General features: G+C 42.0%; 1 protein-coding gene across 1 annotated transcript in view; it reads right to left on the bottom strand.

The window, feature by feature from the left end:
* AKAP12 (A-kinase anchoring protein 12) overlaps window positions 1-18,544 on the bottom strand; it is a 133,429-nt gene that overhangs the window by 40,307 nt on the left and 74,578 nt on the right. Inside the window, exon 2 of the mRNA XM_061624127.1 lies at window positions 8,958-9,075. Coding sequence (XP_061480111.1) covers window positions 8,958-9,075 — 118 coding nt within the window. The remainder of the gene's footprint in view (window positions 1-8,957; window positions 9,076-18,544) is intronic.

The raw sequence follows: 18,544 nt of genomic DNA, 5'->3' as shown, positions 1-18,544 counted from the left end.
TCAGAAGTTTCAGATTGCCCAGGTGCCAAAGTTTGTGATCTGAGGCTTCTTTCAGAATATAATGTTCTTTTATGACACATTCCCATAGTGTTTCCAAATTATAAGAAGTGGAAAGATTCCAAATTTGCCCTGTTTTTAAGTGTGTTTAGCCTGCTGGTTCTATGCCATTCAAGATTAAAGATCCATCTTGTTTGACTGCAAGCCACACATACCCCAGGTGTTCTTTTATTGTTCTTAATATAAACAAAAAAGTCTACTTTTCTGGAAAAATTAGGGTATCCAATACTGATTCTGGTCTAGAGTATCTTTCCATGTTTTTGTTAGCATTTTTATTTATTATAGACTTTTCAGTATACAGCACACTTTAAAGTCCTGACCCCATTTATTCCCACATCAGATGTACAAAGTTTTTCCAACAATGCTGCTTGTTTAAGGTTATCTAGCAAGCCTGACAGAAGACTAGAGATTTGGTGTTCAGACTGAACACTCATATACTGTGGCTCCCAGAACTGTAAGTTATACTATTGTTCCCAAAACCAACATCAGTGAACCCCCAATTTATTTTTGTTATCTGAGGAGTCCTAAGTATGACGCATTCTTTCTGGTCTATGATAGCCTAAACTCCCAAGCCTAAAAGGCGTAAGATATGTATTTCTCATTGACATAATTTTCCCTATCACTATCATGTACACACATCTAACTCTACTTTTTTTCTCTCTCTCTTCCACTAAGTCCCTCACTTTCCCCTTCCTTCTACATACAACGTTGCCCATGATGCCCACAGTTTGAGCCTGCAGGTTTTACTTTAGTCACTGCTGCCTACAAAAATAAGAAGAGCCTTGTTGGAAATAAGAAAACATGAAGAGCTCTGTTGGATCAAGTCAGAGGCCCATCTAGTCCAGCATTGTTTTCATAGTGAGCATAAGCAGCCCGCAAGCAGGACCTAAGTGCAACAGTACTCTCCCTCACCCAGTCCCACCATATGGCTAAAAAGGGGAGAAAACTATTGAGTCTCTATGCACCTGCATAGCAGCAACTTCTTATTCAATTCCTATTTCAAGAAACTATATCTAGACCGCTTGTAAGGTACATGTGGTTTTTGCCAGTCACACTCTTTGGATATCAAGGGCTAACTGGCTGTGTACAGGTAATATCAGATTCTGGTTTCTTATAGCCATTGAGATGACCCCAACAACTTTTGTTGTACTTCCCAGAATATACAGAAAATGATATGCTCTGTGAGTTTTCCTCTTCACATAACTATTCCCTGGCAGTGGCATAAATTACCATTTATGGGTGAAGTAGATGAATAATGGAATGTGCCCTTCCTTTGCAGCAAGTGGATGTCAGTTCCCAAAACATCTGGGGAAAACTAATTATCCTTCCTTATATTCTGAGCCCAGAGATTTTAGTCTGATGGGACAGTCAAGGTGGAAGCCCCCAAAACATTAGTAGCAACAAGCTGGACTTGACTGCTCAGCCAGCATGGCCAATCGGCACATGTTAATGGAAGCTGGAGTCCAACAACACCTGAAGGGCACCTTGTCAGCTACTCCAGCTTCACATTATTGGACCCTGACATCACATGGAATCTCAGACAAGTGTATATAGGATTGCAGTACAAATCTGAAAGAGCACACCACAGAGTTCATTTGCGGGCCCATGCAGTGGTCTCTGCCATCATTGCCTCTGAAGAATCATGCCCAGCAAAGCTACTGCAGGAGGGGATGACATTTCTGTAGTATACTATAATGTTTTTACATGCTATTTTGCTCATAAAGTTGCTCTCATCTGGCTCAGCCTGGATGCCATCGGATATGTAACTATCTATACTAGAAGTCTCAGAAGTGGTTGTTTGTCACAGTTGTTTTGGTCAATTCAAGTAGCTTTCCTTGACAATGCAGGCAGTGATATTTGAATTCCTCTCTTTGCATCCTTGCCTGTTCTGAATGTTTAGCACCAACTGTGCCCAGCATGGTGGGCTGCTGGCTAAGACTGGGAGAACCTCATTTGGAGAGGGAAAGGCACTGTCTGTAGTGAAGGAGGTGGTTGTGTTTTGAGCAGAACAATGGGGTATATCAGTTTGTCATCTTATCTCAGAATAACAGTCCTTTATAATATAGTGCACATTTAGAAATGCATTAAAATTGTTCTTCTAAAAATCAAAACAGAAGTGAAATGTTTGGGAAATGCAATAGAAAAACAAAAAGAAATGGGAAGAGAGTAGCAGTTTTAGCAGCAGTGGCTTGTGAGGTGGAGGAGGCAGCGGTGTGCTCCTAGCAGTGCTGGTACTGTACTTGACAGGATAGTGATGCAGTGGGGACAGACAAAATTTGGGAAGCCTCCACATACACCTACAGGGTTGCCACCGCCAAACCAGAGTTATTCCAGCCTCCTACCACAACCCACCCCATATTAACTAGTGCAAAACCTCTGTCAGGAGGCAACCATGGCCTCTGCTCCCCTCATGAACCACCTCTGAGTTTTAGCCTAATAACCACTATAAATGTACCTCCTTTGACAGGAGATGGTACAGCCTACTGGTGGAACACGGGCTTTGCAAGCATATGGTCCCAAGTTTAAATACCAACAATTCCACTTAAAGGATCTCAGGTAGTAGGACTAACAGTGACCTGTGACTAGAATCCAAAGAGAATTACTGACAGATATCAGTACTGGGCTGGGAGGACTAACAATCAGAAAACAAGACTACTTCATATGTTCACAGGACATAATCTTTAAATGTGCCTGATTCAATCTTTGTTTTGATTAAGGTTGTGAGGCTGAGATAAATTACACTTACCAAGCATCATCTTCTACTTCCCATAGATAAATTTCTACTACTTTACTTAACTTGTTCTGATTTTACAAGAAGCGATAGAACTGTCAAACATGTAATCATGAGTTGCTTATAATGTGGTCTAATGAAATTGGATTACCCTGATTTTATAGTTTCATTTTAGTCACAGTGGCACAAAGCGTGGTTTATGCTACTATGCTAAAGAAGCATCTTTTCCATCCCTCCCAAGCAAGGTTATGTCAAAACTACTGTTTTGGTCATTGACCTCCCACTTTTCTTGCATACCATGCATGACACACATAAAGTGATGTAATCACAGCATTGTTAAAGCAGAGATATACAGCTAAATCAGCATGGTGTGGCCTTGAATGCAAAACTCCTCAGCTACTTGCCTAGTCAGGGGCTGAGGCTGAAAAGGGTGCAGCCTGCATGCTTATAGTCACTTAAATCACTTGCTAGTAGGATTACAGTTAAATATTTGAGGCTTGTACTCAAATAAGCCATGAAACCAGCAAATCTAAAACGAACACTGAATCATCCCTCACATTTCCTAATCAAGCTGAAGTACTTTGTTTAAAGTTGTCTTAATCAGTAGGACAAAGCTATTTTCAATTCATGTACTTCAGCTTAACTGGATTGTGAACCGGACTGCCCAGCACATTTTGTCTTACTAACTCAAACTTTGTAATAAAAGATATTTGCCTATAAAAAATCAGCATCAAATGTGTCAAAATTAAAGAAGAGAGTACTAACAGTAGCTTGTTTTGAATTTATCATTTCCACAGACTTCCTTTTCTGTATGCAAAAAGGAAAAACATAGCATGTCCCCAAACTGGATAAGCTTTGTTGTTGTTATGTGCCTTCAAGTCGATTACGACTTATGGTGACCCTATGAATCAGTGACCTCCAACAGCATTGGTTGTGAACTACCCTGTTCAGATCTTGTAAATTCAAGTCTGTGGCTTCCTTTATGGAATCAATCCATCTCTAGTTTGGTCTTTCCCCTTTTTCTACTCCCTTCTGTTTTTCCCAGCATTATTGTCTTTTCTAGTGAATCAGGTCTTCTCATTACTTGTCCAAAGTATGATAATATCAGTTTCATCATTTTAGCTTCTAGTGACAGTTCTGGTTTAATTTGTTCTAACACCCAATTATTTGTCTTTTTTGCAGTCCATAGTATCCGCAAAGCTCTCCTCCAACACCACATTTCAAATGTTGATTTTTCTCTTAATCCGCTTTTTTACTGTCCAACTTTCACATTCATACATAGAGATCAAGAATACCATGGTCTGAATTATCCTGATTTTAGCGTTCAGTGATACATCTTTGCATTTGAAGACCTTTTCTAGTTCTCTCATAGTTACCCTCCCCAGTCCTAGCCTTCTTCTGATTTCTTGACTATTGTCTCCATTTTGGTTAATGAATGTGGTGCCAAGGTATTGATCTTGACAAGTTCAATGTCCTCATTGTCAACTTTAAAGGTACATAAATCTTCTGTTGTCATTACTTTATTCTTCTTGACGTTCAACTGTAAGTCCTGCTTTTGTGCTTTCCTCTAACTTTCATCAACATTTGTTTCAAATAATTTCTGGTTTCTGCTAGTAGTATGGTATCGTCTGCATATCTTAAATTATTGATATTTCTCCCTCCAATTTTCACACCTCCTTCATCTTGGTGCAATCCTGCTTTCCGTATGATATGTTCTGCATAGAGATTAACCAAAGAGGGTGATAAAATACACCCCTGTCTCACACCCTTTCCGATGGGGAACCAGTCAGTTTTTCCATATTCTGTCCTTACAGTAGCCTCTTGTCCAGAGTATAGGTTGCGCATCAGAACAATCAGATGCTGTGTCACCCCCATTTCCTTTAAAGCATTCCATAGTTTTTCATGATCTACACAATCAAAGGCTTTGCTGTCATCTATAAAGCACAGGGTGATTTCCTTCTTAAATTCCTTGGTCCATTCCATTATCCAATGTATATTTGCAATATGGTCTCCGGCGCCTCTAAATCCAGCTTGGACGTCTGGCATTTCTCGCTCCATATGTAGTAAGAGCCTTTGTTGTAGAATCTTGAGCATTACTGCATTCCCCGGGATCCCCTTTCTTTGGAATTGGGATGTATATTGAATGCTTCCAGTCTGTGGGCCATTGTTTTCTTTTTCATATTTGTTGACAAATTTTTGTCAAAATTTGAACAGACTCAGTCTCAGTAGCTTGTAGCAACTCTATTGGTATGCCGTCTATTCCTGGTGATTTGTTTCTTCCAGAGTTCTTCTGTGTATTGCTTCCATCTTCCTTTTATTTCATCTTGGTCAGTCAGCGTGTTCTTCTGTTGATTATTCAACATCCCTACCCTTGGTTTAAATTTCCCTTTCATTTCACTAATCTTTTGGAATAGGGCTCTGGTTCTACTCTTTTTGTTGTCCTCTTCTATTTCTGGACAATAATTATTGTAATAGTTCTCTTTGTCCCTACATACTAATCGCTGTATTGTTGCACTTAGGGTTTTGACCATGTTTCTATCACCTTTTGCTTTTGCTTTCCTTCTCTCTTTAACCATTTTAAGAGTTTCTTCAGGCATCCATTCTTTCTCTCTTTTTAACAAGAGGTATTGTTACTGATGTCTCTGACTTCATAGGTCTTCTGGTTCTCTGTCAAGTAAGTTTAAAGCCTCAAATCTGTTCCTTATTTGATCTTTATATTCTGCTGGGATGCTATTTAAATTGTATTTTGGCATTATGATTGCTTTGTTGTTGTTCTTTAGCTTTACTCTGATTTTTGATATGACCAGTTCATGATGTGTACCGCAGTCTGCCCCTGGTCTTGTTTTCACAGAAAGTATGGAACTTCTCCATCTTCTGCTACCAATTATATAATCAATTTGATTCCTATCTTGACCATTTGGTGATGTCCATGTGTACAGTCATCTTTTCGGTTGCTCAAAAAGTGTGTTTACAAGAAACAAATTATTGGCTTCACAGAATTCAATAAGTCTTTCTCCTGCTTCATTTCTGTCTCCTAAGCCCCAATTTCTCACAATTCCTAGTTCTTCTTTGTTCCCTACTTTTGCATTCCAGTCCCCCATGATTATCAGAACATTTTGTTTTGGTGTGTGATCAATTTCTTCCTGTACTTCTGCGTATATCTCTCCAATTCATCTTCTTCTGCATTTGCCGTTGGAGCGTAGACTTGGATGGGTATGTTAATAGGTTTCCCGTTTAATCTCATTGATATCACTTACTCAGACCTTCCGTTATAGCTCTTAATTGCTTTTGCCGTTCCTTCTTAATTTCTCATTTCCTGCATAAAATATTTTATTGTTGCCTGATTGAAAATGTCCCATTACCATCCATTTTAATTCACTCACGCCAAGTATTATAATGTTGATATGTTCCATTTCTTGTTTGACAATCTCTAACTTTCCCTGGTTCATGCTTCTCACATTCCATGTTCCTATTGTGTGCATCATACAACTCCGGACTCTCCTTTCGCATCTGTGCGCATCAGCCTCTGGGCTTCCTTTTGGCTTTGACCCAGTTGCGTCATTAGTCACAGCGCTACTCATACTTGTCCTTTGTTCTTCCCCAGTAGCTCGGTGAGTGCCTTCTGACCTGGGGGTCTCATCTTCCAGCACTATCTTGTGTTGCATTTTGGATACTCTGTTCATAGGGGTTTTGTGGTAAGAGGTATTCAGAGGTGGTTTACCACTGCCTTCCTCTGAGTTTGGATGCATCTTAGTCTGGTGTCTCAGGTTTGACCATTCCACCTTGGGTGCCCCTGCTAGGAGCCTAGCCTCTTGGTTTAGACTCCTGACGGCACTGATCCCAGCTTCTTCAACATTCTCAAACCCCCTCACCATGTTAAGGTGTGCATCCTAGAGGGGGTAGATAAGCTTTAAATACAGCAAATGGATATATGTGAGTTTTAAAAGTTATTCTTCTGTATCAAAGGGTTCCTGAAAAACAAATACAATCTTAACAATGGAGAAAAAAATGAAATGCTCTTTATAACATCAACAGAAACAATATATATTGTTCCCTTTATAGCAAGCACAGAATAAAAAAATTCCTCATATATACCAAATCATAAATGGCAATAAATTGTGTCTTAAAAACCAAATAAAATAACATAATCACAGAACCAAAAGTTAATATAAATGTAAAACTTTCAAGTGACTTTTTGAAAAGCAGTATCAATAGCAGTATCAGTATGATACACTAATATTTGAACAGCTAGAAGCCTACACTGAATTTTTATTTATTTATTTATTTATTTAATTTTAAAAATAAAATAAAAGCAAAAAATCCCAGACAACAGTCCAAAAGCAAATTATGAGTCTCAGATTTCCCAAAAGGCTGATGACAGATGCTGTTGTGTTTGATGTTCAGAAGTATACAAAATAAAGTCCCATCACACCACGTGAAATGTATCTGGTTTAGCTCTGCCTGAATCAATCATAAGGGAAGTGTAATTTAAACCTGCACTTGAAAAATTGGCTGGTCAGTTCAAAGCAGTATGTGAAATTTGGTTCCCATTCTACTATCTTTTCACCCTTGCTGCACCCTTAGGATGGCTGGTTATGGCACTGCAGTGATGGCACCCCCAGCTATGGCTGGGGTAAAGAACAGAGACTGAAATAAATTAAATGAAATGTTGTACTTCTACCATGTATAATGAAAATAAGCTTCATTTCTGAGCTATGTGGCCTTCAAATTTATGCCTTTTAAAAGTGTGATTCTATTAGTAGGTAAAATGATAGAAAGGCATGAAAGAGGCTTTGGCTCAGAAGCAGGAGCAGGTACACTCAAGCAAAAAAACTTTCTAACATTCAGAGACTGTTTAAACTACCCTGGTCTCCACCAATTAAGCAGATAACTAGTACACTTGGGTATATCAAACCAATCTAAAAATACCTAAACATTTACACAATGATTCAGGAACTCTTAGAGCTATTTGGACTTCCTGACAATGGGTTTTTCTTGTCAGCTCGAAGAAGACACAATCCCAGAGAAGTCTAATTCTGTGTGGATGAACTTGCTGACAGTTTTCATAACAGCATCATCAGCCAGTCCAGTGCATCTCTAACAATATTAACCAAAAGGTGGGGAATGAAAATATTTCAAAAACACTGGACCTAATCCAGTTAAACTTGGACACAATATCACGCAAAGGATTCTCACAAGGTTCAGTAAAGCCTTAATTATTCCATAGGTGTGGACACAGGCAACATGAGGGCCTGTTCCAAGGTCAATGTATGGATCTTGCACCCCAAACATGCCCGCTGTCCATGGCATGAAAATTATTTGCATTCAGAATATCGGTAACTTAAAAGATACAGAGATAGAGGACAGGATGAACACATGTACCTCCTTTCCCTTGTATTGCCAACATACATGCACCTGGGGGCGAAGGCAGGAAAAATTGAACTCTGCTGAGCGCCGTAGGCATCCTCTGCATATGGATACTATACTGCACCTGAACTAGATCAAACCATTACTACTACAGAGAATCAGTGACCTGGGGTGGGGTGGGGTGGGGGGGATGAATCCAAGTACAAGCTCTTCCCCAATAGGAAGGGAAATTACTAGCAAAGCGGACAGTGCCAATCATTTGATTGATTGATTGATCGCATTTATATACTGCCCCATAGCTGAAGCTCTCTGGGCGGTTTACAACAATTAAGAACATTAAAAACAAGTATACAAATTTAAACAATTAAAACCCATAAAAACTGATAAGCCAGTTCAAAACACATGCTATTCAAATGCTGTTAAAATGACTGGGAGAAAAGGAAAGTCTTGAGCTGACGCTGAAAAGATAACAGGGTTGGCGCCAGGTGCACCTCGTCAGGGAGATAATTCCATAATTTGGGGGCCACCACTGAGAAGGCCCTCTCCCTTGCTGCCATCCTCTGAGCTTCCCTCGGAGTAGGCACCCAGAGGAGGACCTTTGATGTTGAACGTAGTATATGGGTAGGTTTGTGTTGGGAGAGGTGTTCCATCAGGTATTGTGGTATTGTTTTGACAGGGATCCCCAAAGATCTCAGGCTCAGAGTGTTAATAAACTGAAGATCTGCACTATAGAAAAGGGCCTGAGATACCCATTTGCTTTTGTGTTTTTTCCATAGTCATATCATTTTAAACATCTGCTTACCGTCTGTTATGACTGCTTCTCCCTGCTCCTTTTTCAGCTCTTCTGATTTAAGGCTGAGCTCCACTTGTTCTTCTGTAATGCCATTAATACTGGATATTTGTCCATTCTTCTGCAAAAGCTGCATTGCCCAATGGAGAGATTGAGGGAGAAACAGAGAAGCAACTCTTGTCAATCTAAAGTCAAGCCTTCAGATAGAATTTCACATTTCCTTTCCCCCCCCATATAGATGGATGAGCATACTTTAAAAATGTGCATTATAATTTATAAAATAGATTATGTACCACACTATTAAAATGTCCAAATAATTCTGTACAACCTGCTGTTTTCTAAAAGTATAACACTGGACATCTTTAAAACCTCAAAAGGTATGAAATACAGAATAAAAAAATCAAGCAGAGATGAAGTTGCTGAAAATGAAACATCAAGGGTCAACTCACAATAGGTTTGTGGGTTTTTTTGGAACCTCTATGTGCAGATAGTATTTACACTCTGAACCTTATAGGTATCCATGGCAAATATGGACCTTGATAGCTTTCTTTATTTTGGGGTGGGGGGGTGTTTCAAAAATCATTCCTTGTTTCTCTCACGTCGTCGTCATCATCAAAATTATTACCTGCCTTTCACCAGCAAGTCCCAGGGTGGGTTACAACATTTTAAAATTAAAAATTTAAAACATATTATCGTCACAGGAATAGGGTGGGTTCTGAAAATACACAACTCAAGTGTCAAAGGCCAGGGTAAAGACGTGCGTTTTTAGCATTTGCCAAAAACTGCTCACTGAAGTTGCCAGATGCATCTCAATGGGGAGGGAATTCCACAACTTAGGGGCTGCCACAGAGAATGCTCTCTCCTGGGCCACCAACATCACCGGACGTCTGAGGGTGTTGGAACTACCAAGACGGTCCTCTCTGCTGATTTTAACACCCAAGAGGTGTAGGGAAGGAAGCATTCTTTCAAATATTTGGAGCCTAAGTCATGTAAGACTTTAAACACTAACATTAACACCTTGAATTGGGTCCAGAAACGAACTGGCAGCCAATGCAGCTGTTTTAAAACACAAGTTACACAAGTTCTTAAAGCAACCCCAGCCAGTAACCTAGCCACTGCATTTTGGACCAGTTGAAATTTCTGATTCATTTATTTATTAGATTCATATCCCACCCTTTCTCCCAGTAGGAGCCCAGGGCGACTTGTCTTCATGGGCAACCCTACAATGGATAATGGAACGGAGCAAGGAATTTCAGAAGAAAACCACCTTGTACTTTATAGATGACAGCAAAGCCTTTGACTGTGTAGATCATGAAAAACTATGGAACGCTTTAAAAGAAATGGGGGTGCCACAGCATCTAATTGTCCTGATGCGCAACCTATACTCTGGACAAGAGGCTACTGTAAGGACAGAATATGGAGAAACCAATTGGTTCCCAATCAGAAAGGGTGTGAGACAGAGGTGTATTTTATCACCCCATTTGTTTAATCTGTACGCAGAACATATCACACGGAAAGAGGGACTGGACCAAGATGAAGGAGGTGTGAAAATTGAAGGGAGAAATATCAACAATTTAAGATATGCAGATGATACCATACTACTAGCAGAAACCAGTAATGATCTGAAACATAGAATCATTGAATAGTAGAGTTGGAAGGGGCCTATAAGGCCATCAAGTCCAACCCCCTGCTCAATGCAGGAATCCAATTCAAAGCATTCCCGACAGATGGCTGTTCAGCTGCCTCTTGAAGGCCTCCAGTGTTGGATAGCCCACTACCTCTCTAGGTAATTGGTTCCATTGTCATATGGCTCTAACAGGAGGTTTTTCCTGATGTCCAGTCAAAATCTGCCTTCCTGCAACTTGAGCCCATTATTCTGTGTCCAGCACTCTGGGACGATCAAGAAGAGATCCCGGCCCTCCTCTGTGTGACAACCTTTCATGTACTTGAAGAGTGCTATCATATCTCCCCTTAGTCTTCTCTTCTCCAGACTAAACATGCCCATTTCTTTCAGTCTCTCCTCATAGGGCTTTGTTTCCAATCCCTTTATCATCCTTGTTGCCCTCCTCTGAACCTGTTCCAGTTTGTCTGCATCCTTCTTGAAGTGCGGAGACCAGAACGAATGCTGATAAAAGTTAAAGAGGAAAAAACAAAAGCAGGACTACAGCTGAATGTCAAGAAGACTAAAGTAATGACAACGGAAGATTTATGTAACTTTAAAGTTGACGATGAGGACATTGAACTTGTCGAGGATTATCATCATTAACCAAAATGGAGACAATAGTCAAGAAATCAGAAGGCTAGGACTGGGGAGGGCAGCTATGAGAGAAGTAGAAAAGGTCCTCAAATGCAAAGATGTATCACTGAACACCAAAGTCAGCATCATTCAGACCATGGAATTCCCAATCTCTATGTATGGATGTGAAAGTTGGACAGTGAAAAAAGCGGGTAAGAGAAAAATCAACTCATTTGAAATGTGGTGTTGGAGAAGAGCTTTGCGCATACCATGGACTGCGAAAAAGACAAAGAATTGGGTGTAAGAACAAATTAAACTAGAACTGTCACTAGAAGCTAAAATGATGAAACTGAGGTTATCATACTTTGGACACATAATGAGAAGACATGATTCACTAGAAAAGATAATAGTGCTGGGAAAAACAGAAGGGAGTAGAAAAAGAGGAAGACCAAACAAGAGATGGATTGATTCCATAAAGGAAGCCCCAGACCTGAACTTACAAGATCTGAACAGGGCGGTTCACGACAGATGCTCTTGGAGGTCACTGATTCATAGGGTCGCCGTAAGCCGAAATTGACTTGAAGGCACGTAACAATAACAAATGTTGTATTTTATACAGCAGTACTTTCCATGTAAAAAATTCCGAAGTAGGTCTTAAGGAATGCTTCTTCCTTTATGAGCCCTTAAGGTGCCTAAGAATGGTTGGGATGTTTAATGAAAATTGTCATCTGGTAAATCACCAAGGGCACACAATACAGCACTTTCTATGATAATTCTAGTGAGAGAACTCTCTATCATTCATAAGTCATATGTAAAATGTTAAAAATTGTCAGAATATATTGTTTATATTCTTACTATGGGGGGGAAGTAAAGGTCGAGTCGTTGGATGTGTGAGATAGTGAAGAAAATAACTAAGATGGGCTTTTCCCCTGACGTGCTGGGTAATTATGGGCTTAACAAGGGCCAGATCTCTGTTGTCCAAAGACTAATAGATCTAGATTTGCAGCATTTGAGAACTGCTACAATAAATCTTGCTCTCCACTAATCTATAATAACTCTAACAATTACAGAATCACTGCAGCTTCATATTTGTATTCACTGACCATTCCAAAGTACAGGAAAGCATTTACTCTTGCCCGCTTTAATGTGTTGCCATCAGCACTGTTGAAAGGCCGATTTAATAAGATCCCAGTCAGTGAATCGACATGTCTTTGCAGAGCTGGTGTAACTGAATCTGTTGAACATGTTCTACTGTGTTGTAATTTGTACAGTGAATCCAGAAAGAAGCTAATTTTCCCTCTATTAACTGCTTTCCCTAGGAGTATTTCTGCAAATTTGGCATTCTGTTTAAGGGATTTATCATCTTCTGTTACCAAAAGTTTTTTTTTAATCACAGTGCAAATTAGGAAAATATGCTGCTAGTCTTCTGACTAAGGAACTACTTAATTTGTATTTATCTGGTTTGTAGTAATTTTCAGCAGTTGTGTTTTATATGTATTTTAATTTTTGTGGCTTTTTATACTGATTTTAATCTTTTGGTCTGTGAACTTAGTAAATAATTCATTCATTCATTCAAAGTAAAGGCAAAACTTCTGACAACATATTTACTTCTCAAAATATTCTTTTCCTCATTAACGATGCATAGACTCTTTTGGAAGGGTACATTCTCCCACAAAACTAACTTTGTGGGTCAGTTCAATCTGTCCCACTGTATTAGAAACTCAGAGCTACTTATTTTAATTTTCACTCACACTAACTGCCTCATTTCTCAGAAACATCTATTATGCAATTTAGTTCACTTAGGTCAAGTATATTTATTTATTTTATTTATTTCTTTACTATTTGATTTATATCCCACCCTTCCTTCCAGCAGAAGCCCAGAGCAGCAAACAGAAACGCTAAAAACACTTAAAAACATTATAAAAACAGAGCTTAAAATACAGTAGGGCCCCACTTTACGGCGTTCCGCTTTAAGGCGTTCCGCTGATGCGGCGGCTTTCATTTTCAATGTTAAAGGTGTTTTTTGCTCTTTTGCGACGTTTTGCGCTGTTTTCGCACGACGCAGCCCATTATAGTGAATGGGGTTCCACTTTACGGCTATTTCTGCTTTACGGCGGGGGTCCGGAACGGAACCTGCCATATAAGCAGGGCCCGCCTGTACATTAAAACAAAACAACATTAAAAACATTTTTAAAAGCTTTAAAAACATTGTTTAAAAAAGGGTTAAAAACATTATTTAAAAAAACATATTAACAAGCAATTCTAACACAGACGCAAACTGGGATAGGTCTCAACTTAGGCTTGTTGAAAGAGGACAGTCTTCAAAAGGTGCCGAAAAAATAGCAGAGATGGCCCCTGCCTAATATTCAAGGGGAGGGAATTCCACAGGGTAGGTGCCGCCACACTAAAGGTCTGTTTCCTGTATAGTGCAGAATGAACCTCCTCATAAGATGGTATCTGCAGGAGGCCCTCACCCGCAGAGCGCAGTGATCGACTGGGTATATAAGGGGTAAGACGGTCTTTCAGATATCCTGGTCCCGAGCTGTATAGGGCTTTGTATACCAGTGCAATTCTTTCAGCAGCGGGGTGACATGTTGACAATACCCTGCCCCAGTGAGCAGTCTCGCCACCGCATTTTGCACCAGCTGCAGCTTCTGAACCAACCTCAAGGGCAGCCCCACATACAGCACATTACAGTAATCGAGTCTGGAGGTTACCAGTACATGGACAACAGTGGGCAGGCAATCCTGGCCCAGAAACATCCGCAGCTGTCTTACCAGCCAAAGCTGGTAAAAGGCACTCCTAGCCTCTGAGGTCACCTGGGCCTCTAGCAACAAAGATGGATCCAGGAGTACACCCAGACTATGGACCTGCTCTTTCAGAGGGAGTACAACCCCATCCAAAGCAGGCAACTGACCAATTATCAGAACTCGGGAACCACCAACCCACAGTGCCTCAGTCTTGCTAGGATTCAGACTCAGTTTATTAGCCCTCATCCAGCCCACCAACAAGTCCAGGCAGCAGTCCAGGGCTTGCACGGCCTCTCCTGACGTTATGGAGAAATAAAGCTGGGTTTCATCAGCATACCGCTGACACCTTGCCCCAAAGCTCCTGATGACCGCTCCCAAAGGCTTCATGTAGATGTTAAACAGCATGGGGCACAAGATGGTGCCCTGAGGTACCCCACAGCACAACTGCCAAGGGGCCGAAAGACAGTCACCCAATGCTATTCTCTGAAAAAGACCCTGGAGATAGGATCGGAACCACTGTAAAGCAGAGCCTCCTATACCCATCTCACCAAGTCTGCCCAGAAGGATACCATGGTCAATGGTTATCAAAAGCCACTGAGAGATCAAGTAAGAATAACAGGGTCACACTCCCGCTGTCCTTCTCCCGATAAAGGTCATCCATCAGGGCAACCAAGGCCAATTCAGGCCCATAACTAGGCCTGAACCCAGACTGAGATGGGTCAAAATAATCTGTTTCATCCAAGAGTACTTGCAATTGCTGCGCTACAACCCTCTCAATCACCTTCCCTAAAAAGGGGGTATTTGCAACCGGTCGGTAGTTGTCACAAACCAATGGGTCCAGGGTGGGCTTTTTCAGGAGTGGTAAGATCACCGTCTCTTTCAAGGCAGCTGGAACCACTTCCGCCCATAATGATGCGTTGACCACACCCTGGATCCATTTGGTGAGACTCCCTTGGCAAGCTTTAATAAGCCAAGAAGGGCAAGGGTCGAGAGGACACGTTGCTGGTTACATCATCACAAGCACCTTGTCCACGTCATCAGGCCGCATCAACTGAAACCGTTCCCAAGAAGTTTCAGCAGAAGTTGCACTGGACACCTCACTGGAGACTACAGTAGATGTGGATGGGGCATCAAAACTGCTACAGAGGCAAGCAACTCACAGTGGGCCTCAGAGGGGTCTAAAATGCCATTTCCTGGAGTTGATGTCAACAGACCCCTGACAATACGGAAAAGCTCCACCAGATGGCTACTTGAGGATGTGATGTGGTGGCAGAGAAGTGGGGCTTCTTTGCTGCCCTCACCGACACACAGCAGGCACGGTTATGATGTTTTACTTGTGCTCAATCAGCCTCACAGCACGTCTTTCGCAACTTGCGCTCTAGCCGTTGTCCAGCCTGTTTCATTGCCCTTAGCTCACTGGTGTCCCAAGCTGCAAGTCGGGCTCCACAGTGCCGGAGAGGGCGCTCGGGGGCAACCATTTCAAAAGCCCAACGCGCCTCACTGTTCCACAGCATGACAAGAGCTTCAACAGGGTCACCTGCTCTACCTACTGGGAACTCCCCCAGGCCATTCAGGAATCCTGTGGATTCCATTAGGCTCCGGGGGCAGACCATCTTAATCTGTCCACCACCCCTTCAGGGAAGGATCAGAGCCATAAGTCTAAACTTCACCAGGAAGTGATCTGACCATGACAATGAGGTGACATCCACCCCCCATCTCCAGACCACCCCTTCCTCCATCTGGAGAAAAAACCAGGTCGAGGGTGTGCCCTGCCCTATGTGTTGGGCCAGTAACAACTTGAGACAGCCCCATGGTCATCATGGAGGCCATGAAGTCCCGAGCAGGAACACTAGAGGCAGCCTCCGCATGGACATTGAAATCAACCAACACTATCGTTCTGGGCTCCTCCAACACCACAGCTGAGACGGCCTCCGCCAGCTCGGTCAGAGAAGCTGCTGGGCATCAGGGTGGACGGTACACCAGCATCAACCCTAGTTTACTGTCTCCTCGGCCCGACACCAGGTGCAGGCCCTCACAGCCAGCTCCAAAACAGAGTGGTTTCCTGGTAACAGAGATGGAAGTTCTGTAGACCACAGCAACTCCTCTCCCCCGTCCCTGCAGCCTGTGCTGGTGTTGCACCGAGTATCCAGGTGGGCAAAGTTGGGTCAGATCAACTCCTCCAAGCTCACCCACCCAGGTTTCGGTAATGCACACCAAATCGGCACCTTCATCCACAATCAAATCATAGATGAGAGTGGTCTTATTGTGTACTGATCTGGCATTAAACAACAACACACACAGGCCAGTGGGCACAGCAGATGAGCAACGAGGAACCCATCCATGACAGGAGTGGCAGCAAGGAACAAGACGCAAATAGCCTTGCCCTTGTCTTCTATGGTAATTCAGCACATCCCCATGGCTATATTACCCTCTGCCCATAATCTCCAAAATTGGGGTGGCATCACCCATGTTCCCCTGTACTAAGACTCCTCCTAAACACCTGTTATGGACCCAACATGAGCCCACCAACAAAACCTGCCGGAGCAAATTGTCCCAGTAAGCCTCTGCGAGGAATGGGAACAGTCATACCCATTCAAACCTGTTCACACAGGGCCCATCTACTCCCCCTCCTGTCTCACACCCAGGGAGGGCCAGCCTTCTGCCAGTTACAGACTCTCACTCTGAAGGCACCTGGTGACTCTCTCCTATCATTCAGTTCACTGCACAGGCTCCCACCCTATGCAGGAACTACACATGCACCACACGCCCTCCCCACCACCAATCCTGCCTAGATTGGTTTAACAGAAAATAAATTAAAAAAAGAAAAGGTAATAGAAGGGGGTAGCGCCCTCACCCTCAGGACTCCCTAAAGGGCTCCCCAAGGGGCAACCCCCTTTGGTGGCGATCCCGCTGGCAGCAGACCCGCCGCCCAACAGCAGCTGGGCTTTTATGCCTCCTGACCCAGAGGCTGCAAGATTAATTGCAGCCTCTCTCTGGAGCCAGGGTCAGACAGGGGGTCCCAGTCCTTGCAGCACTTACAGCAGTGTTCTCAATTCCATTTGGAGTAGTTACTCAACTTAATCAGATTCAAAGCAAAAGGTTTGGGACACAGCTAAGAAGCACAAAGACTGAACTAAGAACATGCCAAAGATGATTAAAACAAAAAATAATGCCAAACTGGCATAGTGTTATTTATTTATTGACATTTTTATTTATTTATTATTTATTAGATTTATATCCCACCCTTTCTCCCAGGGCAGCATTTTTCCCTACCTATGTTGAGCAGAGGCCACACTATATTTCACCCTCACAAAACCAAAGGTGTGTCCAAAGTCACGGACTGAGCTTAGAATCATAGAATCACAGAATCATAGAGTTAGAAGGGGCCTATAAGGCCATCATGTCCAACCCCTGCTCAATGCAGGAAACCAAATTAAGGCATACCGAACAGGTGGTTGTCCAGCTGCCACTTGAATGCCGCCAGTGTTGGAGAGCCCACCACCTCCCAAGGTAGTTGGTTCCATTGCTGTACTGCTCTAACAGTTAGGAAGTTTTTCATGAAGGAAGTAGGGATCTGAACCTGGATTTTCCACACTGAAACCCAACATTCTATCAAGAAACTATTTTTTTGTATCTGTCAGTCTGGGGATTTTTTATAAAAAGCATTTCCATAATATCATTATAAATACATGCTGCCAGAGACAAAATTTCATTTACTGCTCACTGGTGTTCCACTCTTCAACGTTTCAGAGAATCCAGGGACACCTTTTGTGCATGAATACTCCTTTCACGCCAAGGGTTGCTGTCTAAAATTCTCCTTCTCCGAGCACAAACACATCTGATCACCCTTTGCTTGCTACTCATTTACTCTGCAATAGCCTGTCCAACATTAGCTTTTGCAGCAGAGAATCTATCTATCCAGACAGGCAGTTATGGGAAGCAGTGCACTGGCACTTATATGCATTATTATTATTTTATTATTAAATATGCATGTGTACTAGGGTCAAGTTGCAACTTCTAGAAACTTGGAAAAGAATTGCAGTTGGAAGGATTCCAATGCATGCATGTACACTAATGAGAGATATCTATCCCCAAAAGACAAAATCGGGATACAGTACTTGTTTTAACAGGGACAGGAAGCAAAAACATGGATTGTCTTTTGGTGAGGACAGATGAAAGCTATGAGGTCACCACAAGATGACCTTTTATTAAGCATTCATCCTGATTTGTTTGCACAAAGTCTGCAGGGAGGTTAGGTGATGTCGGTTGTTTATTAAGCACCCATTTTGATTTACTTGTAGGGAGGTTATACATTGTTGCCTCAATCAACCGCCTATCATATACTTTCCAAAGCATTCTCCTGTCATTTTCCTTACTGCAAAAAAAATTGATTTGTTTTGTTGTTGTTTGGGCCAAAGTGCATTTTGCCAAATTGACTTTTGTTGCACAATGTGAATTTGATGGTATCCAACTGAATCCCACCTACAAAATAGTGACAGTCTGGAAGTGCCCAGAGCTCCAGTTATAGTGCTTATTCCTTCCATGTCTGTAAAATACATAAAAACTATGGGTGGAATCCAATGGATGGTCTTGTTTTACTGCAGTGAAGGCAT

Source organism: Rhineura floridana, chromosome 4, assembly GCF_030035675.1.
Source record: "Rhineura floridana isolate rRhiFlo1 chromosome 4, rRhiFlo1.hap2, whole genome shotgun sequence".
NCBI classification, from domain to species: domain Eukaryota; kingdom Metazoa; phylum Chordata; class Lepidosauria; order Squamata; family Rhineuridae; genus Rhineura; species Rhineura floridana.
Note: the sequence above shows the minus strand (reverse complement) of the source record. Positions and strands in the feature narration are given on the sequence as shown.